The sequence below is a fragment of the Perna viridis genome, chromosome 7 (genome assembly GCF_037379345.1).
Source record: "Perna viridis isolate PV_CMFRI_1.1 ecotype Kerala chromosome 7, ASM3737934v1, whole genome shotgun sequence".
Lineage (NCBI taxonomy): Eukaryota > Metazoa > Mollusca > Bivalvia > Mytilida > Mytilidae > Perna > Perna viridis.
The window spans coordinates 4,414,781-4,439,214 of NC_142451.1; the positions used below are offsets into that span (position 1 = coordinate 4,414,781).

Below are 24,434 nucleotides of genomic sequence, written 5' to 3' on the forward strand. Positions count from 1 at the left end.
TTATACTTGGATTATACTATCTTTGTTACTGTTCGATTCCTGGTTCCCTTGATTGCCCTTTCTATGAGAGGGAATTATTAGATATCTGGTTTGTTGCTTTTGCATGATGACTTGTACTGTGTCTCTCCTTTTATGAAAATATACATTACTCAGATTGAAATATGAGCTTTGATGACATTCCAATATGATGATAATCTGATATATACTGCTGTAAGCTTAAAATCTCATAAACTATGCTGACAATAGCTCTGCATCACTGATCCAGGTGTCCTTAAGTTTTCGCTTGGTATGTCTGTATGTCACTCAAGTGCTGTACTGACATATTGTACACATGTCTGTGTCCATATAAAATTCTGGAAAATTTTGTAAAAGCTTAATTGTTTATTCAAAATCACAGATTTAATTTTTTAATTTTTTTTTCGTATTAAAACCATTTGTAGAAATGCATATAAAATTTATACCACAATCGTCATAATGTTTCTTAATTTAAAAAATAACAATTGAAAATATAGAAAAAAAGTACAACAGTGTCAAACTCAAATTTAGTACAAATAGAATATTGGCAAATATAATTGATAAAAAATTGACAAATAGTTTGGTAAAAATAGATTTTAATCCAAAATCAAGATTTTGATATCACAAAAAAAGTACATTGTAATAGTTTTTGTTCAGAAGTTCATTGCTATAGAAAGATGTAATTTTTTATTAGCTCACCTGGTCTTAAGGCCATGTAAGTTTTGTCATCACTGTGTCTGTTGTTATCCATATACTTTTACAAACATCTCTGAAACTACAGGTCAGATTGTAACCAAACTTTGCTTGAATGTTTCTTAGAATATCTTTAACAGCCCTTGTGTGGGGATTTTTGATATTGTGAAAATCATGGCCACCGTTACTAAAAATAGACCATAGGAGTTAAATTGCAGAATTTTACAAATAACTCAAAAACAGTTGGATTTAGCTAAAATCTGGCAGCGGTAATAATTGTTCGACATGATGGGATGGACGTACATATTTGCCAACATTTTCAGAAAGATCAGTTGACTGATGAATGAGATGGAATTTTTTCCCGAATTTACATTTCCAACTTTGAAAATCTTCCCTCTGAAACTACTGGATGGATTGAAACAGAACTTGGCATGAATGTTCCATAGAATATCTTTTAACAATCTGTGGTTTACGTATTTGATCTTGCGAAAAACATGGCCACCCTCACTAAAAATAGAGCAAAGGGGTCAAATTGCAGAATTTTGCAAATAAAAACAGTTGGGCTTAGCTAAAATCTAGCAGTAAAATTGTTAAGCATGATAAATAGGACCTATGCCAAACTTTTCAGAAAGATCCATTATGGGATGAATAAATCATTGGTCCTGAAGCAGATTTTTTTCCCAAATTTTATATTTCCAATTTTGAAAATCTTCTCAGAAACTACTGGCCGCTGTTACTAAAAAAAGACTAGTAGTCAAATTGTGCAATTATGCAAAATGTTAACAGGGTAAAATTGATCAGCATGGTGAGACAGATCTATGCCATTTTGTCGATCAATGTTTGAGTTATTGCCCTTGAAGTCAGTATTCTTGTTGTAAGGTAAATGATCACAGTATAAACATGTGCACTATCAACTTAGATTCAAAAGGATAAAGGATAGTTTGTAAACATGTTCTGACTTAATATCTAGTTACATGTTGAAACCCTGAACATTAGTTTGGCTGTCTGAACTTTACGTGGATTGGACCTTAAACTTTATTACACCACCAGTCATAAGACTCATGTATGAATGTAAGAAACTAAATATTTGAATTTGGAGGAATGAAATTAGAGTTCAAGATTATACATTTTTTATTATGTGGAATGTAAGAATTTTATCTTTGATGTTCCTAGCCATAGAAACATGGTTATGACTTTGTAATGTTTTCTTCTTGTTCCCATTGACATTTTTTTATTTGTAACAAAGATGGTTGTGACTTCGAAATATTTTGCAAATTTGTGTTAATATGGTATAAAGTGACAGGAAAAAAACTAGAACAAGGAGAACAAACACAAGTTTCTAAAAATAATAAACTTGTGATTACCAGTAAAGTACAGTAAAAATTTGACAAACAAATCTGAATTTTATTTATAGTTTTTATTTCATTATCATTTTCTTCTAATAACCACTAATATAACAGAAATGTATAACAAATGTTAATTTACCTCGTTATCCTAATTGTTCCTAATTAAAATGAACTTAATGACATGAAAATGATCTAACCAAACTAAAATGTCCACTTTGAACAAACATGTTACTTTGGTTTATATCAATGTCGAAAGATTTCTGTCAAGATAAAAATGGAGTTTGATGCCGGTCAAAATAGAGTTGAAGAAGCCTGACAGGACAATAGAGTTGAGGAAGCCTTACAGGACAATAGCCAGGTTTAAGGAGTAAAAATGTTATGATGTAATGATGGAAACTTATAATTCTAGAGACAAAAAGTAAAAAGCTTTAGAAAACAGGCCCCAAGATACCGTAACTTACTACACCCAACTTGGTTGAAATAATGGTACAATGGTGAATAATGTGAACATGATTATAAATGCAAAATCTGGATATAAGAACAATTGCTGCCTTATAATTATAGAAAATTATACATTAAAACTGTTTTTGTCTTTTTGACCGACATACAGTGTATTGTATTATACAGTTATCTAAAAGTCAAGCCATAACTCAGGAATGATTTGACAAGTTTCACTTCTTTTCATCTTTCAATTTCTCCTGATTTTTTGTTACTAGCGAAGTGTTGGACTTCAAATAATGAAATTAAGTTTCCATTCTGATAGGTATTTTGTAGGAAAAGTGGAATCAGAAGCTATCTATAAGCTCTTGTCAAAGTCAGCTGTCAGTTTAATGTTACACAACAATTATTGCTACATTTATAGCACACATAGATAATTGGTTTAGGCTTTAATATCTTTTATGTAGCTGTTTGTTTGGATTTCTTAAAACATTCTCTATATTTTTTTTTAATTCAATTTTCCATTTTTTTTCCACATTAGTTTAAAGCTTCCTCTTTATTACAATGTCACTTTTGTATTCTAAGAACAAAAAAATACATACATGTATAAATTGTTAGAAAATAAAAACCAAAATACAGAATGAACACAGCCAAGAATAAATGAGAAGAAAATATTTTATATGAATAAATAAATAAACAAATAAATAAATAAATATAGTAAAAAAAAATACAATCTCTCAATAACATGTACATTATTTGGACGAATTTAATGTAATACTGAAATACATTCAGGAAGTGTACAAGTATTTTTTTGTGGTGCACAAATTTTCACTGTTTTGCTGCAGTATACATTCAAGCACAAAATTTTACTTTCGAAAACCGTTTCTTAAGCGATTTTACATTTGCTTTACATTTTACATTTCTAGGAAATACCTACAAATATTGTCATTCACAAATAGAGAGGAATAAGTATTAAAAATTTTAAAATGCATCAGAATTTCACCTATTACTATTTATCATAGGAACATAAGTCAATACATTATAAGTATTAAGGCTTAAAATAGCAGTATTTATAGCAATCTGCAACAGGAAGCCAGATGAACAGTGACACAATCAACAGCAACCACTGATGAGGAAGATTCTAAAATGCACAAAATATTGAATGAGACTATTATATTGATCATAATTCAGATTCAAATTTACACATTACTGACAGAAAATTTCAAATTAAACTAAAGAAAGAGAGACATATTGTTTAGCTTGGCACATCACCTCAGAATCTCACTGTTATAAAATATAGCCAATAGATTTGCACTGAACATGAAAGTATCTAAAAAACATGATCTTGTAAGATAAAATAACTAGACATGACCTGATGTCTGTCATTTCAACTTTTGACCTGATGTCTTGAGATTCATTAAGTCTTAGTCTCAGCTCCACATCTTTGGTTCATCCATGGGTTAACAGTTCAGGTTTATTTTTTACACCGCTTCTATTATCCAGTGTAATAAACAGGTCACATGCCTGTAACTGCTTTATATTGTATCTTCAGAAAAATGGCTTATTCTTTTCTCTCAACTTCCTTTTCCTGATTATATTGGATGTAAGTCTTTTCGTTGTACAATGAACAACCGTTCTTTCATTGAAGTGTAACACAGATATAGCACCTTATATCACTGTATGGAACAAACACTGCTTTGTTTACTGTCTTTCTTGAAGGATTCTGTTGGTTGAAAGCTTCTCCTCTTACCAGCTAGAATAAAGACAGTTATAGAGCATATAAAGAAAACTTTATAAACAATGACATTGTTATTTTAGAAAACATGATGTAACATCAAGAGCAATCTTACAGGCAAAATTTATAGAGCATAAAATGATAATGTTCATTGGATGGAGATGGTCTTCTATTAATTGAATAACAATCAATGGATGAATTTCTAAAGGTAGTTAGCTGGAAAATAGAAAAGGAGATTAAAATTCTATCAGACAATTCAGGAGATTTGATGGAAAAATCAAACCTCCATCTCAATGTCCAGTCACAACCTGAAAAAAATTTATCAGTCGATATTCATTTTATCAAAGGAAGACAGATTCTGCTATCTAAACATCACCATTGTGTGTGCTGGAACTCAATCTGTCAAATTTTGAGACTTTTTATGGTTTAAATAGTAGTGTTTCACTGATTTAAAGGAAAGCATATTGACCTAGCTATTGTATAATCATTCATTTTCATAGGGATAAAATGTCGTGGTTTTGTCTTTGAAAATTTTCATGGATTCTTGATTAAATTTTAGGGGGATTCTACTTCTGATTCAAGCTTTCTCATTTGTTGTGCACTTCTGTATAAACTGCACAGTTCTGCTAGTTAAATGACAAATGTATTACATGCTCTACCGCACACATAGGTGAAGTTAATCACTGCTACATGTTTTCAGGGAATATAATTAGGATTACTGATTTTATATATAAATGTGTAAGTTTTAGTGCATTTGAATTCAGAATAATGTTTTATTTAAAATTGAAATATATATTTGGTGATAAATTTTCATGGGGACTTATTTTTGTGGACTTGTTCTACCTATAACATAAACAAAATTAAATCCCCCAAAAAATTTTAGCTTTTACAGTATGTAGTAGGGAAATTCAGAAAGAGACAGTCTATGGACTGTACAGACTGTAGAATGGTGTATTGGGTGTATGGAGTGTACAGACTATAGAATGGTGTATTGGGTGTATGGAGTGTACAGACTGTAGAATGGTGTATTGGGTGTATGGACTGTACAGACTGTAGAATGGTGTATTGGGTGTATGGAATTGTACAGACTGTAGAATGGTGTATTGGGTGTATGGACTGTACAGACTGCAGAATGACGTATTGGGTGTATGGACTGAACAGACAGTAGAATGGTGTATTGGGTGTATGGAGTGTATAGGTTGTAGAATGGTGTATTGGGTGTATGGACTATGCAGACTGTAGAATGGTGTATTGACTGTATGGACTGTACAGACTGTAGAATGATGTATTGGGTACATGGACTGTACAGACTGTAGAATGGTGTATTGGGTGTATGGACTGTGCAGACTGTAGAATGGTGTATTGACTGTATGGACTGTACAGACTGTAGAATGATGTATTGGGTACATGGACTGTACAGACTGTAGAATGGTGTATTGGGTGAAATGAGATTTCATATGTATTTACATTCATATCATTAAGGAATGTGTAGTATTGTTCTTGCACTAAATATTCAGTCTTCAGTCGTTGTTTTTCAGTCCACCACCAAAACTAATACATTTACAGTATACAAAATGCCTCTACAATGCAAATTGTATCAGGATTAGTGCTGTTTACCTTCAACATAAACTTCTCTATCAAATTGTCCAGCCGACAACTGGATCCCCTCTCTGCCTGGTTTCAGGATAACCTCGTACAACCCATACACCGGTCTATGATCAGATTTCTTTAGATTCATAACAGCATCATAACATGTACATGATATACCATTCTTCTTTTTGGAATGAAATAAAATTCTATCCTGAAAATTAGAAAAAAAATTATTTAGAGATGAAACACATCAAAGTAAGAACTATTCTATTCAAAGCACAATTAGGCACTAATACAAAATACAGTGGATTACTGTATACTGGTAGATCTTTCTACTGTTCCTTTTTATGTTATAATGATTAGTTAATAGGTGAGAAAAGTATCTTCAACAATGTAATTGGAGAGCTCCTCAGTATGTTTACTGTATTACTGAAGAGCTCCTCAGTATGTTTACTGTATTATTGAAGAGCTCCTCAGTATGTTTACTGTATTACTGAAGAGCTCCACAGTATGTTTACTGTATTACTGAAGAGCTCCTCAGTATGTTTACTGTATTACTGAAGAGCTCCTCAGTATGTTTACTGTATTACTGAAGAGCTCCACAGTATGTTTACTGTATTACTGAAGAGCTCCTCAGTATGTTTACTGTATTACTGAAGAGCTCCTCAGGATGTTTACTGTATTACTGAAGAGCTCCTCAGTATGTTTACTGTATTATTGGAGAGCTCCACAGTATGTTTACTGTATTACGGGAGAGCTTGTCAGTATGTTTACTGTAAACATATCAATTTTTGTGGTTGCTAATTTTCACAGATTCTGTCAAGTGAGCATATTTGTGGGTATCAATTTTCACGCATTCTGTTAAGTGAACATATTTGTGGGTATCAATTTTCGCAGATTCTAAGAAAGATGTGTTATGCAGTGTTAAAAATCAATTTTGTGTGTACTATTTTTCATGGTTCTCTGTCCAGTGAGAAAATAGCGAAAATTGGTATCTTTACAGTATATGGTTAACAGTCCAGTTATTGAAGAACTTAGAAAATGAGAGTTCTGTATAATCAATGAACTCTGTCACTATATTCAAATGATATTTAAAATCTGACAAAATCACTCTCTTGGATAACTAGAGAATGATAGCCAATCCAAATGATCCATTCTAACCACTGACTACCAGGTATTCTTTACTATGTGTAAGCTCTCAGTTAAAAAACATAGAAATCTGCAAAACTGCAAACTTAGTATGCATGCCGTATCAATTAATGTACAATAAAACAGTAAACTCTGAATACTTACAAAAAATACACCAATATTACCATGTTTGTATTGTCTAATATTAATTCTGTTTTCTAGACATTTGTCAGTCTAATGGTTTTTCAATAACATTTTTAAACTGATTTCTTTCCATTTGTTTTAACTTTTAAACTCTACTATAATTTCTAGCAATATACATCATCAGAATACTTACGGTATAGGAAGGAATGCGTAACTTAGATGATGTATCATATACATCTTTTTCTAAGTCAAATTTATATGTTGGTTTAAAATTAATTCTGCCCTCTTGATATCCTTGGAAAACTTTTTCTGAAAAAGAAATTGTCACACATGGAGAAAGCCATTCTTATTGTAAAGCCTTTGTAAGTTAAAATGAAGTTTGCCTAAAAATTGCATGTCTTCCCATTTTCCAATGTTAAAAGGGGCATATAAGACCCACAATTTCAGTAGATCATAATGTTCTGGTAACATACATAACAACATATCATGCCGTTACTACCAAGAAATTTTCATGAGATTTGGTGCAGTAGTTTCTGAGTTGTGCAATAAGTCTTTCCACCAACTACATAGATGTGCTATATATTGCATTATTTCAACAAGAAATTACAATGCATAAATAAGTAGAAAAATAAAGTTAGTTTGTTTTGACTTGAATGGTTAACTTGAAATTTGTTAACTTTCCATATATGAAACTTAGATGAAGGCAATTACAGTATAAATTCAGGCATTTCACTTCAATGCCGGTTTCTTAATCTTTTTAGGACTGTAAATTAAAGCATAAACATGTTTTTGTAATACTTTAAGAACATACTGCATGGCAACTTGTGATTCAACACTCTTTTTGTGTTCTTTTAAAAGTGTTTAAATGGAAAATTTACAGTTTTATATATTTTTATTGATTTAAATGAATTTTAACAAACTGAGTTCTACTTCAGGCCTATTCTTATTACAATCAAGTCTCACACAGTGTGTAAAATCAAGAGTTAGGTTAAAGAATGCATTTAAAAATGTATTTTTTCAATTATTTAAATGAAATTATTCAAGCAATTTTCAGAATAGTATCCTTGGAATTTAATGTAGAGTTTGGAAGTTAATTTCAGATAAGAATTTTCTTGCAGTACGCTTAAGTTCCTAGCAAGATATAAACCTACAGTCCTGATCAATCTCCATAATCTGATATTTCATACAGTATCTTACCATGAAGTAAGCAGTTCAGTAATTCATCTGTTCGTAACAAGTCTTCGAAGTTAGGATGGTCCTGTCCTACTATTGCATTTACTACATCTTCTACTGTGCTACGACCTTTGTCGATTCGGAAGTTAAGATCGCCTAGCCAGAACACACTGTCAAAATTTGCTGAAACTTCTCCTACAAATATACAACAAAGTACTTTTAAATACAAATATGTCATAAAGACTAATGTGTGCACATATTTTTTATTTCGTATTCAGTTGAGGTACATTAGATTGAGATAAAAATTGTCACACTAAAAGTATGGAAGTAAAACAGTAAGAGTGTAATTGGTACCTTGTCTGTCTGGAGTTTTTGGAAGCTTGAGTAATGAGTTAATTTTCTGGAAGTCAGCAACTCTTTCTTTCATCTTTCCATCATCAGCTGAAAAAAAAAAAAAAATGATTTTGCAAGATCAAATTAACATTCACACACTATAAACTTCTAATCACCAATACTTTACTTCTAAAATTCAGTAGCAGCTAAACAAAGGAACAACTTTTAAACTTGTTCTTGTAAATGTACATATATTTTACAATATCCTGACTTTGTATAGTTAGCAGTTGACTAAAAAAAGTAAAACAGCATTTTTCATAACTCTTTTTTAACAATAATATAACTTTTGGAAAATTAAATTGGAAGAAATGTTCATGTGACCAAAATCTAAAACTGCTACCGGTAATGCATATCAAATTCATGAATGAACAGTCTGATTTTGGTCATTAGATTTTTAACACAATAAATATTTTAGAAACATAATTGTGTAATCATAGTCAACCTCACTTCAATCTGGATTTTGCTTTAATCAATATTTCTTAACCAGGGTTGTCTTTCTTGATATTTGTTATGATTTTACCCTTTTAAAGATCCAAAACATAAGTATTTACTGTAATATGCAAAATTAATTGATTTAAAAAAAATAGTTATATAAGGAATGTAATAATTCTTTACTAAAAAGTTTCATTGTAATTTAATCATCTTTATTTCAAGTGGTAAATGGTAAAAAAACACTTTTAGTGCACTGTCTTTGATCCAACCTTGAATGAATTTACAATTGTGTGATGCTGACTATTAAAGTAATTGATTAAAAGTGAAAGTACTATTTTAGATGGGGTGCCAATTTTCATGGTTTTCATGGGTAGACCAAACCACGATATTTGGTTCCCAACAAAAGGAGATTTAAATAAATGTGTATACAGAAAACCTCAAAACCATGAATTAAAAAATCCACGAATTTGTGTTTCTTCCCTTATCCATGAAAATTTGTATCCAGGAATTAAAGTACTTTCACAGTATCTTCTTCTACAGAATATTCAAATGAAAGAAGACAGTAATGTACAACTTTTGTGGTGTCTGAAATGAATAGATGTTAAAAGTATGAGCAATTATGTTCAGGATTCTTTCTTTAATTCTTCTATGTCTACCATAAAAATTAACAAAATAAACCAAATTAAATAAATTATTTACAATCTCAACCAGATGTCAACATGTGGTGAAACCTATTTCAAAACATGAAATACTTACAGGTGAAATGACAATTGAGGAAAATAAATGATGTTCCAAAAAATGTGAATGATATAGCAACTGCTCCCTTGGTCTTCACCATGGTAACAGCCCTGGTAGTGACTTGATCCTCTTCTGGCACTAATAATACAACACATTTAAAAGGCTTTGATTTGACATGCATTAAATAAAAGTGTACAACTAGCTAGTGGTATATACTGCTAGACAATAGACCCTAAAATGTTTCAGTTTTGTTTATATATTAAGATGCAAAAGAACTGTGACAATTCAGTTCTCAAAGATATTACAGATACTTGTATGTATCCTTAAAAGTCTTACAACACTGACTATGTTTTTTATGATAACAAGAGCAGTTACGCAGATGTTTTATGATTTTGTAAAATCATGTATACTAAAGGGCTTTGTTAAATGACAATTTCTGTTGTATCAATGCTCTTTCCTTTTCTTTTTGGTGGCAGCTGGTGATTTGCTTCTTATGGATTGTAGTGTACAATGTAACATGTTGCTTTATACCATATACTTATATAATTATACACTTACTGGAACAGAACCAGATAAGATCTCTGCGTATAAATATGGCAAGATGAAGAGCACCGTGAGTGGCTGAATGGAATAAAACATGTGAAGGTCCTAAAGTTGCCTGGATCTGTATTTCCCATTCCTTCCTAAAATTACAGATATAACAGGGATTAACTATAATCAGACAATGTACAACATGACAAGGTTCAAAGTTTACTATAAAGTTACTACTTTGGGCTACTTTTACTTTTCATATGAAGGATAGTCAATTCTGTAAGAATATTATCCTTTTCTTTGATAAGTTATATCTAAAAATTACATACATGTATAATTAAGCAATAAATTTTACCTCCCCAAGAAGTATAATAAAAGAAGTATTCAATCTGAATCTCAATTTATAATACAATGTGTGGACAGATTGGAAGTGGTACTAAAAACATACACAAGTAAATATAAATAATTGACAGCTTACTTGTGCATACTGTTTTCTTGAGTACCAATGACATACAAATCCTGTACATATTCACTGGCTTCTGGTAGTACAAAATCATCTAGTGAAAAACTACAATCCTGCAATTAGTCAAATAATTCTACTGAGAAATATGTTCCACTGATCACAGATAATGTGGCATGACACGAAATCATCTAATGAGAAACTACAATCCTATAGTTAGTAAAGATTTACTGAGAAATGTGTTCCACTGATCACAGATAATGTGGCATAAAAGGAAGTCTGTATTTTCTATACAAAAAAGGGCCATAACTCCTGAGTAGTATTTGAATATAAGTTAAGGTCTCACTAACCACTTCCGGGTCAAATGGCCACCCCCCTATGTAGTACCAAAAACACACTGAACCTAGACATATGCATTGTAAGTGCATTATTTGTGTGTATTATGATTAAAAGTAGTCAAAATAAAGCTGAGAATGTGTACTTTAAAATCATATATGTAATTAACTACAAAAGTGTATGAATATTGTTTACATGTGTGAGTAATTTGCCTCCATGCTGTCAGTTAGCAGAACAGGTAAAAATGTGGATTTTCAGTATTATTTATTCAAGTAAATTTTGTGAAGAATTTCTACTATCATCGTACCATTAGCATAATGATTTTGGAAGCCTTATTTTCCAAGCTTCGCAACAATATGCAACTTTAAGATGTCATTTGTCCTGGGAATTCACAGTGAGACTTTGAAAATTACTTTTTTAACATGTAAAGTAATGGAAACGTTAGAAGTGGTTAGTGAGACCATAGCATTAACAACTGTAAACTGACAAATTATAAATGATTAATTGATTATTGGGGTTTAACGCCCGGGCAGCAATATTTCAGCTATATTCAGGCGATGAAGATGAAATGATGATGATGATGATGAAATGAAAAATGGGATGGGACACAAGGATCATAGGGTCGACAAATTTTGATTGCCACTAGGAATAAGGAGAGATGGGTAGGGTTGGGCAATTTAGCCGCCTGTGGCGGAGCACAAAGGTTCCTACTCCTATCGAATACCACAGCAGGGTTCTTTAATGTGCAAGGAATGTGGCATCTTTCCCAAAACGGTGCACCACTATGGTTTGTGGTCAGGTTTTCTGTATTATAGCCTGACAACCCCAGCATGTAACATGCCAGGGGTACCCAATTCCACCACCTGGGGCACACAACCCAGTTGCTCTGTGGGCAGAGCGTCCCAGCCCCCGGCTAGGGTTCTGAGCATTATTTAGTTGCCTTTTATGACAAGCTTAGTGCTGCTGCAGGCCTATTCTTTTGACAAATTATAAATAAACTTGAATCAGATAAAAATATTTTGGAAATGAACAATCAGTTAAGGGGTGACGTACATCGATTAGACTGAATTCCAGACAATGACTGCCCTATAACAAGCCTTAATTGATAGATCAATTGGAAGATGTTAAAATCTATTGATTTGATTCTGGTACTACATTCTTTGCGATATTTGACACATTGGATTCACACCGAATTATAAACATATTTCACTTTTATTTCACTGCAAAAAATAGTGTTTTTAATTATGCAACTTTACATGTATGGTACCATCAAGTGCTATTGACTGTATGTTTTTTACATTACATTAATTTTTGATATTTCAAAAGTGAACCACATTCTGCCTAATACAAATCACAAGTTCTGATGAAGGATTAATGAGGTATATTTTTCCTCGTGTACATGTATTTTTGATTAATGACTGCATATCTTATTGCATACTACATGTAGTATGTATTTCTAATTTCATGCCAACACTAACTTTTAACTCTCCCATATTCCAACATCCAGCCCAGATTTTTAGTCTTTTTTCAGGGAAATATCGCTCCAATTCTTCAGGACTGAGTACTGCTGATGACACAGAGGCATTTCCTCCAGAACCACTCCTGTAAAAGTCAGAACAATAATTGGTTGGTACTGTCATAATTGATTACTTACATTGCTGTATTTTACTTTTTCTAGTTATACATCCCTGGTTCATGTTCAATTTGAGGCACATTATACCATACCTTCATTTAAATTATAATTCACTATCTCTGAATGATATGACCAAGTTTATATAGTTTTGAACAATAACAAAAATATTATACAAACCCAAATAGTTGGATTCAGAAGAATTTAATCCACAATGGATGGACAAGTAAAAAAAAGCAAAATGATATGACCACAGCCTTTGAACTATGTTCAGTTGGGGCAAGTGTGGACACAACATTATTTTTTGACACACTTAAGCACAGGGACTTACAGTTCATTATGGACACAACAACTGGTTTGGACACCATATAGCACAAACTTTGAAATTCAATTGAAAACATTTCAACACAAGACCAAAAATAAAAGTTATTTTTTGGGATGTGGCCCTTTTGGCCCCTTATAACTGAAAAACTTAAAGATATCTGAAATATGATTGTTAATATAGACAGGAATTTTAATGAGGAATAAAAAAAAAACCAACAAAAACAGAGTGATACCATTAGACAAACTAAATAAAATGTCGAAAAACATAACACAATTAAACACACCTTAAAATCAATTCAAAAAGGGTCTGATTACCTTGTAAAAACACAACAGAAATAAAGGAACTGAATATAAGTAACACAAATGCACAAACTAACATTTAACTGATATGCCAGCTCCAGACCATACAAAATTGTCTGAACATACAAAATGTTATATCCTCATCGTATGTAATATCAATCAAAATGTGCAGGCACATCATAAGTCATACAATAAGGGCAAAACCCATGTCATGCCTAAAATTGCTTTTCAATATAGCATTTTATTTTTTAATTAAAGACTCTATGAGGGTATCAATATTAATACCAATAAATGCTATCAAAAACGATTTGACAACAATATCATAACTATATCCCTCACAATAGTAGCTCAGTCATTTCAACAATTAAGTCATCTTATTGGGTGATTATTGAGCTTTTCATTCTTTGTATACAAGTATTTGAGAATGACATTCTTGTATTGGTTGAACAATTTTGTGAATGTTTTTACAAGCTAGTAAGATCCAAAGTCGTTTTTAATCAAAATATAAGGATTATTATAGCAACTATATGCAAGTATGTCAAACTCAATATACATACACATGATAAAATATGATTGTACTTCAAAGTGTCTACTCTTTTAAATACATGCCATATTGTACCTGAAAACTGTTGGACATGTAATTTGGTCTTGAACACATCTTTACAAATTAAACTTTCTAACATTTTGTCAAATCTTCTGGCAAATAGTTATGTGAACTTAAACATGTTTTTTTTTTTTTTTTTCGAATACTGCTACATGTTTACTTCACAGTTGAATGTATATCACATACAAATACTAGAATTGTGAACAGCAACAGAATATCCTCCACCTTCCTACTTCCCTTGGACTGTAAACATGTAGACCTTTAAGTGAAACACCTCTCCTTAGAATATATATAAAATCATCTTCCTTTAAACACATCTACATTATGACACTTAGCCTTTGTATCAATCAATACTGTTTCATCAAAATCCTCAAGGAGGAGTTATGTTTATCATTAAAGTATATTAACAGGCAGACAGACAGACAGACAAATGAACAATGATATTTTTATATGCTACCAAAATTTTGACAATGGTTTGAAAATAGGAATGACAACTGTAGAAAAAATAGAATAAATATACTACATGTAATCATATCACTAGTTATATCATTCCAGCTTGAATCACATCCATATTCCTGTAGACCTTACCTTCTCACTTTAGATACTGGAATTTGATACATTATCATCTCCTACACCTATCCACTTCAAGGAAAATCTTTACCCTCATCTCTAACAATGTAATACATATACTTTCAAAATTTACCCAGATAGCATGTGACAAATTTTTATGTTACATTTGCTACATGAACAGTTCATACTTTTATTTTATATACATGTAACTATATCCTCAACACGATCGACTATTATTAGTTAGTTCTACTGTCATCAATATCCACAGATCGCTAAGGTAAACAATTTACACTGGTACTTCTGTCACATGTTATTTAAATGACAGTCTATTCTGTGAACCCTTCACAGGACATTAGAGGGAAAAATCAATTAGAAAAATCAATAATTAAACTACACTGTATATCATTTATAACACTGCATCAAAATTCATCCAGGTGTAAAAAATCTGCAGCAATAGTTGAAAAATTCCTTAAACAGAAAGAACTTTAATTACATGGCAAAACATATTGATCTTTTCTTTATCACATACTTTTGAAGTTTTATAGAACTTGAATGAAGTAGTTAAAGAGATTATCTGATAAGTTCAGGATTTTGAATGCCAGGTCAAATAATATTTGGGCTAGAACATCTATGGTCATGTACAATCATGTTTCATACCATTAAACTGGTTTGATGAGGAATCTTTTAAACATTAGACATCTGCAGGCATAACAAATGAATTCCTGGACCTACAGTAACACAGACCTACTTTGGTATCCCGACTATATTCATTATTTGATTCAGATCTTTATGAATTTTAAAAGTGAAAAAATTAGGTTGTTTGAAAGAATAATAACCCAAAATACCTAGAAAAACTCACTAAAGAATATGTCTGCTTCACTTAGACTGTTAAGCAGCAAGTCTTTATAAAAATCAGATGGGAGGAATCTATATATATTTCTTATTAACAATCAATTACCGACCACATAACCAGTCTCAGTTTTTCATTTGAATGATAAAATCTATACAAAATTAGCAAGAGATATTGTTTTAACATTTTAACAACTTTTGATCAACATGCATGTATATACAGATTATGCACTTACAAAGCATAGATCTAGGATCAGTGAATTATTGGTACTACATAGAAAGGTGGCCATTGGAGTGAGACCACAACCCTTATAATGAAATACAGTACTGTCAACCAAAATCATAATTTCTCCACTCTTCACAGTGGAGTCACTCATGTCCTCCACTGTGACTCCACCTAAGTAAAAAACGGGATAAAATTACTCTATTTCAATAGTTTTCAATATTTTTTTCTGTCCTTTACTGAAATGTTATTAAACTGCTAGAATCATTAAATATACCTTGGTTTAAAGACAGAAGAAGTTTATTACAGACAATTTTTTAAATGGTGACTCAACTGTGGAGAGTGGAGACACTGTGACTCCACTCAAAATATCTCCACTGTGGAGAGTGGAGAAATTAAAATTTGTGTTGACAGTAGTGTACCTCCCTTAACAGGCATCCAACATTGATTAAATTACTCCATGCAAATCTACATTTGTTGTTTAACATTGCGTTATTTCAACAAAATTCAATAAATGCCTAGGACTAGAAGCAGTTGCATTTAATAAACAGACAGGTAGACTTTTTTTATCCCCTCCCCCAAATTTTCAGTTACGTCAGAACAAAAAATACCTAGTACAGCTGCTAGCCCAAACCACAAGTTCAATATTTTTCCTTAGATAAATGAATTCCACACATTTCAAGCAACTAAATGATGGGTAATAGCAAAATTACCCAACTGTTCAGTGTTAAATTCTAGGTAGTTGTCAAAAGGAATATTCAAAAAGACAGTCTAACAAATGGCAATATCAGGGTAAAAACTAGAAAGTTGAAAAGCACTGCATTTGTCCAGACTTTGTGCAGACATTTAAAAATAAAAGGAAGGTTACACCAGGTTTAATAACGTGCTAAACCTACTTCCATTACGGTTCATTATTTCCGGTACATTTTGTATATTTCAACAGAAATGGGTAGCATAAAATTGCCACCAGTCAAAATCTGTAAAATAAGTTTAACCTTTTACATTACATTACTACATGTCTATCCACATGTACTAACTCAGACACAGGACAAAAGAGACTACAGAGTTTTGATAAACTTACACTTTACTCAGTCTTTAAATAACCATAAAGTTTGGAGATTTCATGCACAGTACATAGAAAAGAATGTCTCCATTTTATTTTCATAGGTCTATATCTTTGACAATGTACTTTGTACAAAAGAATTTCAAATAAACAGAAGTTGTGGTTGAGCAATTGTCTAAATTCCCATAAATATCATGTCTTTGAAGGAGTTGACTAATGAAAAGTGCATACATGTACATGTATCTTTATACAAGTATATCACTATGCTTTGTAACTAAAACAACTCTGAATTATTCCCCTTTATGATATCAAACCAGCTGAACTTATAAATATACATATAGATTTTAATTTAAATTCATAAATCCATTCTATAAAGAAAACAAATTTATATTTTTAAGAAAGTGGTTATATTACCAGTACTCAATTTTACTAAAAAAAATAGCTATGAAATATTATTTTAATCTAATATGGGTTAGAGAGACTGAGAAATTACCAAAGATGAGCCGTCTAAAACTTTTAAGTTTTTAGGGCCTAATCTAGACATTGAAGAGAAGGGTTACTTTAGTAAATTCTGTTCGGAAAATAATATTATTTTAATCAATTACAAAAACTTCTTCCTATCAAAGCCAAATGGGAGAAGAAGACAAACAAGAGGATGTTTTTTTGCTTATGTCTCCCTCTAGGTAGATTAGGCCATGGTCTTACACTGTTTGACAGTTACATTTGAGTATTCAATACTTATAATCTCTTCAGAGCAATTTTATGGAATAAATATGAACAGTAAACACCTTGCTTGCTATTATCCATTTCTTGATGTCTGTTTGTGAATTGTGATATTTTTATCTATCTGAATATATGTCACAATGTAACTAAAATTGAATATCTTGGGTCTTCAAACATTTTAAGTAAGAACTATTTTTAATGTCTTTTGTTTTATATTTGCCACCTGCTTTTCTTTGCCCAAATAGTAAACTACAAGTGTATCAATACCATTCACTCTAATATAAAAATCCCCGTGCAGGTCCGGGTGTTTAAAAGAATAGGCCTGCAGCAGCGCTAAGCTTGTCGTAAAAGGTGACTAAATAGTGCTCAGAAACCTAGCCAGGGGTTAGGCACTCTGCCCACAGAGCAACTGGGATGTGTGCCCCAGGTGGTGGAATGGGGTACCCCTGGCATGTTACATGCTGGGGTTGTCAGGCTATAATACAGAAAACCTGACCGCAAACCATAGTGGTGCACCGTGTTGGGAAAGATGCCACGTTCCTCGCATGTTAAAGAACCCTGCTGTGGTATTCGATAGGAGTAGGAACCTTTGCGCTCCGCCACAGGCGGCTAAATTGCCCGACCTTACCCATCCCCCCTTTTTCTAGTGGCAATCAAAATTTGTCGACCCTGTTGTCCTTGTGACCCATCCTTTTTTTTATCATTTCATGTTCATTTTATCATCCATTTCATGTTCATTGTCTGAATATAGCTGAGCCTGAAATATTGCTGCTCAGACGTTAAACCCCAACAAACAAACAAACAAACTAATATAAAAAATATAACAATATCTTGTCCTCTTTTTATGGGAGAACCACAGGTCATCTCAGTTGATATATTAACACTGCATAAGAAACTATTTTTTTACTCTACAATCCAGAAGAGTAATGACACCTAGACGTCATTGTTCTGTCTGTTTGGTCTTTCTGTTTGGCAATGTCTGCCACTGTCACAATGAGAAGACATGTGCCCCTTATAAATTGTTTACTTAAAAAAAATCAGGAAGCATTTAATAACTTCATTGTAAGGCATCTGGGAAGAAACTTGAAGTTAATTATGTCCTGAATGAACTACAATGTAACTGTGTACATACAAAAAGAGAATTTTTCACAACTTCAAAAAAAAAGTGAGTTGAGTCCCTTTGTACATGTTTCAGCTAACTTTAATACATATCTTTAATATATATATATATATTTAAATAGTATAAATTTTCTCAAAAACATTCCTGCTATATATATATATATATATATATATATATATATATATATATATATATATATATATATATATATATATATCTATATATATATATATATATCTATATATATCTATATATATATATATATATATATATGTGCAAAATGCATACCAGGAAATTTTATTTCATATTTCGTTTGGTCATTAAATAGTATAAATTTTCTCCAAAACATTCCTGCTAGCAAGTAATGTGCACTACATTAAATATATACATGGCAAATTATATCTGGAATGTTGAAACATAATCTTCTGTGTTTATTTACATTTGTGCATGAAAACAAAGAAGTGGAATTATTTAACAGCAAAGCAAAAACTGCATTTAGATTAATCCAATGATTGCTCAGTAATTAACGCACCAGGTCTCAATCTAGTTAATCATCAATAATGTGCAAAATCAAGAATCAACTGAGGTTTTCTTAAAGGTTGAAAATAATTATTTTTGAAGTTTTAAAGTTTGATTTTTACTTGCAAGGGTGACAGGTAAGGGGAATTTTATTGCACTGTTATCCAAAAAAGTAATTGTTTTAAAAATTCATAGGGATAAAAGTAAGTTAATAACTATTAGTATGTAATTGGCTGAAGACACCCTGACAGACAGCAAAATGTTGGTAGAGTCAAAGAATTCTGTAATGAAATTAATTGATAAATTTGAAATGAAACTAAATAAACTAATAGGAATGACATATTTATACAAAAAACTTAATGTATCAATCTTACCTAGCCCTGGCTTCCTTAATAGATATAGGCATCATCATAGCTGATGAGACAGAAGATCTGTTAGAGATACTGTCAAAACTTGGTTTATCAGGTTTTCTATCACTTTTATAAGCTGTGCGTAATGTTCTTGATGTTACATCAGATGGAAGGGGTGGTGGATGAGATTTAGGCGATAGCGGAGGCAGTTTACCATATGATCCAGTATCACTATGAAGAGCATGTTTGTAGTTTTCAGTAATTTGAGCAAGATCTACTTCAGAACCAATATGACTGTCTCTACCTGGGCTCATTTGAACATCACTCTCCTTCAGATTAGCTTTGGATCCAGTAAGTTTATCATTAACAAATACCTCATCTGTTGACATTGTTTCTTCAATGTTATCTTGTTTTTTAGCTTTAGAGCTATCTTGTTCTTCTCCTGATGAATTTGGATCTCTGTTCCTCTTTTCACCTTTGTATTTTGAGTGTCTTCTTCCAGATTTTGGTGTGTCTGGAGGTTTAGGCACAAAAGGGCTATTCTTTAATGATTCTAGCGATTCTGATCGTTGATTTGCTACTTTGAGTGCTCTAAATCTCCTAACAGTTGCATCAGATGGAGCTTTATTACTGACTATATCATCTTCTACCTTCTTATTTTTGTCTTCCCCGTCAGAATCAATGTCCATGTAATTTGTTGGAGATATTTCTGATGCATCACTTAAAACTTTGTAATTTCTTGGTCTTGGTATAGGTTTATTGGTCACATCCAAATCATCTACTTTCGAACTTCCAGCTGAAGAATTATTATTAACATTCAATCTTTCAAAATCTTCAGTCGGATTTAAACTGTTTAGTTTTGACTGCTCAGGTTTCTTGAGAGTATCTCTATCCAAATTTGACAGAAGAGTGTCGTGTTTACCCTCACTAGATGTTACTCTTATTGAAGTACCTGAGTTATCTCCCCTTTTTAAATTAAAAATTTCAATATCTTTCTTCTCTGAACTACTGTTAACTTTCAAATCTTGTTTTCCATCTAGGTTTACATTAGTAGTATTGTTGTCTGTTATTACTTTACTAGTATTAGATCTGAGTGATGTAGTAGAGCCAAATTCACTACCAGATTCTGACTGTCTTCTCTTCTCTGCTAATTTTGCTATAGCACTCTTTTTCTTGACTTTTTTACCCTTTGTGACAGGAGGTCTTGTATCTATTTTATCTTTGTTAGTGCCATCATCATTACTTTCCATGGTACATAACCAATCTGCTTTCCATATCAATTCAGACTACAAAGTAAAACAAAAGTATTTTGATATTGTATTCCAACTATCAATATCTTAAGAACCTGCATTTATTCATTAGGTTACAGACCACCAATTCATCCAATGAGCATTTGGAATGTACGCAAAAATAGTCATACACAGAAACTACCCCTGTTCCTCATAGTGCTGTGAAAAAAGTTCTCATCTTATTTAAAAAATTTAAACAGTTTCTGAAAGGAAAAACATTTCTGTACATTTTATAGGTGCATTTTGCTTCTTGTGATGTGAAGCCTAATCTCCATAATGATTTCTAAATATACCCCTATCTTGTGAAAACACTGGGATTTCCCATGCTATTTATAGACACTTCACTTCCGGTGACCAATACTGCACTGCAAGTCTGCTAACCCCACATGCCATTCTGATGGTTTGTGAGCTGACATATGTAGAATCATGCTGATATATAGTCCTCTGCAGGTTAAAGTTAAGGTAAAGTCCAGAGAAGCCATTGAATATTGTGAAATTAGCATGGAAGCCTATGGGAAGTGAAATTAGTGGTTTCTAGCCTGAAGGCTGATTTTACTTTACTATAGTACAAGTAGGTCAAATACAGGCATTTGAAAAATGGATGTGAAAATAGTTCAAACTCATGATACAAAGATAAAAAGAGAATCAAACATGTATTCAAATCACATGTACATAGGAAAAATAGGTATTTTTTATGCCTTTGAGACTATGTGTACCATCTCACAAATTGTCTAAACAAGGCTGCACAATGTTTTCTTTTCAGGTCATCATTATACAAAGGGGCAAGAAAATCAGATTGAGTCAAAATTGATTGAAAATCACAGAAAATAAGAAAATAACATATCTGTAAACTATTCAACATAAACTAGCACAAGTGGTTAATATTAAACTGCCTCACATTAATGCTTGGAAAGCAATACCTTAATTTCACCCCTTCTGTGACTTTTGTTGCAGACGAGGCAAAAAAAAAAAACTTAACCTTTCAATCAGCTGTTTTGTTTGAAACAGACTAAAAAGAAATCTAAGTTTATACATGTACATGTACTTAATTTCTTTACCACTTGTGATGTTACAGCTCAAACATTTTTTGAAAATACATACAAGTAACATTATTTTCTATTCAATTCAGATTAACTACATGAATGTCAATCTCACACAATTTTTTTTACTTTTTTTAACTTTTAAAATTAAAACTAACATGAGTAACTAAGGGAACCAAGATTCTTGCGGAAATCAAAAGAATGTAATCAAGAGACAAATACTAGACATGGAAAACAGACAAACACAACAAAGAACATGAAGTAACTGAAATAATACATACAAAGTAACAAAATTAAATGAGCAACATGGACTCCACTAAAAATTGGGAGCATGGACAAGGTGCATCGGTAGGGTAAGCATCCTCTGCTTTTCTAGAAACACCTGCAGAGCTGCTCATAAAAAGTCAAGTCCAGGGTATATGAAAGAGGGAAGGAAAACTATGAGACAGGCAAACCTAAAGCACTTCCAAAAAATAAAGTAGTTCATATATTCCTCGAAATTAGTCTGAGAGCTGCAAATTCCATTTGATCCTTACTAAGTTGCTTGTGTCATATGTTAAATTGTGACCATATTTAGAAAACAAAGGATATCTTACTTGTAATCTACTGGTAGTCAGTCTAGCAAAATTAAAAACTAAATCTAAACAAATTGTATCAGCAGATTTAAGTCCTTATTTTTGTGTATACATTGTAGCATTATGACTAAAATAAACAGTGAAAAAAATCTAACAAAATTTAATTTGCTGAAACCTCAAATTAAGCTTTTCAAATAAAATTGGAGAGGGATCAAGTTAACTTTGAACAAATGGAATAAATGGCAATAAAATCTAATATAAAAACATAATTATCCATAGGACAATAAATGAGATCTGGTCTGGTAATTCCTTATCATAATTTGCACACATTGTATTCAATTCCATCATTGCTTTGACAAAATGATAAACATAATGATCCACCAGTGCATCTATGTATCATGATCTTTTTAGTTATAACCTGAAGTCAATACTGGAACCGTTTCTGCAATTTCAATTAATTTTTTTCATAACCAGAATTAAGAACACATTTTCATGTATGACAGCTTGTAATTTTGTCTTGCAATCTGTAACCTTTGAATCTACAGTGAAAACACAGCAGATAGGAAATAAGGCTAGAAATTACCCATGAACGTGACAATGTGTCATTTAAATTTTTTTTTTTATAACTCTTGAAATATAATAGATATATCACCAACTAAGGGGTGTATATTAGAGGGAGAAGTCACTTGTAATTGTCTAAATATATATACATGTAGAATACTGCTGTTGGTATTTGGCTGTTTATAAGAAAATAGGGTAACTTTGCTAAGAGTGTTTGTAAAAACCACTGGTTGTATTTTGATGATTGATGTACCAAGTAAAATATAAAACATTTGAAAATGGCAACATACCTTTTTCATTTAATGAAAAAAGAAGAGGAATGTAAATATTTTCCAGTTCTAAATTGATCTATTTAGACAATCGACAAAAAAAAATCACTTTTTCAAGGTTCATAAAGGTTGATACATGTAAGTCATTGAGTGCTAACAAAAACTATGAATCTAAACTCAACTTCATGTAAAGGTCATTTTAAATTATATTTTATAAGCAAGTGAAGCTCCCTCTTAAATGTATAAAAATTTACCATATTGACTACTTGAGAAACTTTTGTTAAAGCAAAACGCTACATCTGTATATATTGAAGCTTTGGAATGTATTCAAAACACCTGCTACACATAACATATTCGTTGGACTGATTTTAATAAAACACTACAATATACGTAGAACCAAGAACAGTTCTAATAATAATGCCGTTATTTGGAATGGTGTCTCCCATTTATTAATGAAATTTTTTTTTTTAAATTGGCAAATTATCAATGGAATGAAGTCTAATTTGTTGAAAAGGGAACCTGATACCTTTGCTTCAGACTTCCCTTGCTCTTAAGGCCATTGCCTTCCTCATATTAAATTGAAAAAATATATCGGACTTGGTCAAATGGCTTTGAATTGTAAGTACATAAAATGTATAGATAGTACATTATTAAATGTAATTGGCATCAATCAAAAAAGTTAACTTTGACTAATGAAGACTGAAGTATACATACAAAACAATTTATGTACATGTATAATTGTATTGCCATATTGGCAAATATGTCAAGTGGTCAATGACAATGTATAATACAACAGCAACAAAAATGGAATTACCTTCATTATTGTTCCCCACTTAATGCATAACGGTATGAATTTAGTTACAAAGTTATTATTTGATTAATCATTCAACGCTTCTTAATCATTATTTATCACGAATAAACCATAGCAACTGTATAAATTCAGCATCATACATAAATGACTGTTATTAAAAAAAACATGCAAACATATGAAGCTGTCTGAGTTTTTAATGTGTGATTTTTCTTATTTTGTATTGTAATGTTTCATAAAATATAATGAATTTGCAATCACAAGTGAGAATGTGAGCTTGTTTTACCGGTGAGTGGATTTGTTTATGTCTATGGCCACCATCTTGGAATGTAAATAGCAATGCGCAAACTCAGCAAACAACAGGTGCTCAGAGTTATACATGCGCTTGGGATAAGGCGAATAAAAATACATATATGTAAGCTGAAAATGAGATTGTCGTTCTTTAAAGTCAAATTATAGAAAAAT

At 31.7% G+C, this 24,434-nt stretch overlaps 1 protein-coding gene across 2 annotated transcripts; it reads right to left on the minus strand.

Annotated features, from left to right (window-relative positions):
* Positions 1-2,106: 2,106 nt before the first annotated feature.
* LOC148611030 (phosphatidylinositol polyphosphate 5-phosphatase type IV-like) lies at positions 2,107-24,342 on the minus strand. 2 transcript variants are annotated; one of them, XM_088591079.1, is made up of 11 exons: positions 24,256-24,342; positions 19,452-20,713; positions 12,631-12,754; positions 10,835-10,932; positions 10,384-10,508; positions 9,844-9,963; positions 8,617-8,703; positions 8,287-8,457; positions 7,283-7,398; positions 5,845-6,028; positions 2,107-4,245 (listed from the first exon to the last, which is right to left on the minus strand). In XM_088591079.1, the coding sequence occupies exons 2-11, from the start codon at positions 20,675-20,677 to the stop codon at positions 4,166-4,168; spliced, it is 2,331 nt and encodes a 776-aa protein (XP_088447205.1). In that variant the 5' UTR covers positions 20,678-20,713; positions 24,256-24,342; the 3' UTR covers positions 2,107-4,165. The 2 variants fall into 2 exon arrangements, with proteins under 2 accessions (XP_088447205.1, XP_088447204.1); XM_088591078.1 differs by lacking the exon at positions 24,256-24,342 and having other exon boundaries at positions 2,107-3,633; positions 3,865-4,245.
* Positions 24,343-24,434: the final 92 nt, after the last annotated feature.

What these genes read in the sequence shown, in the direction of transcription:
- LOC148611030 (XM_088591079.1), bottom strand. Translation starts at nt 20,677, where the DNA reads ATGGAAAGTAATGATGATGGCACTAACAAAGATAAAATAGATACAAGA. An exon ending in TCTTATCTGGTTCTGTTCCA is followed by an intron (nt 9,964 to 10,383) that starts GTAAGTGTATAA and finishes TTGTATTATTAG; the next exon opens with TGCCAGAAGAGGATCAAGTC. An exon ending in CCTCAATTGTCATTTCACCT is followed by an intron (nt 8,704 to 9,843) that starts GTAAGTATTTCA and finishes TTTTTTTTTCAG; the next exon opens with CTGATGATGGAAAGATGAAA.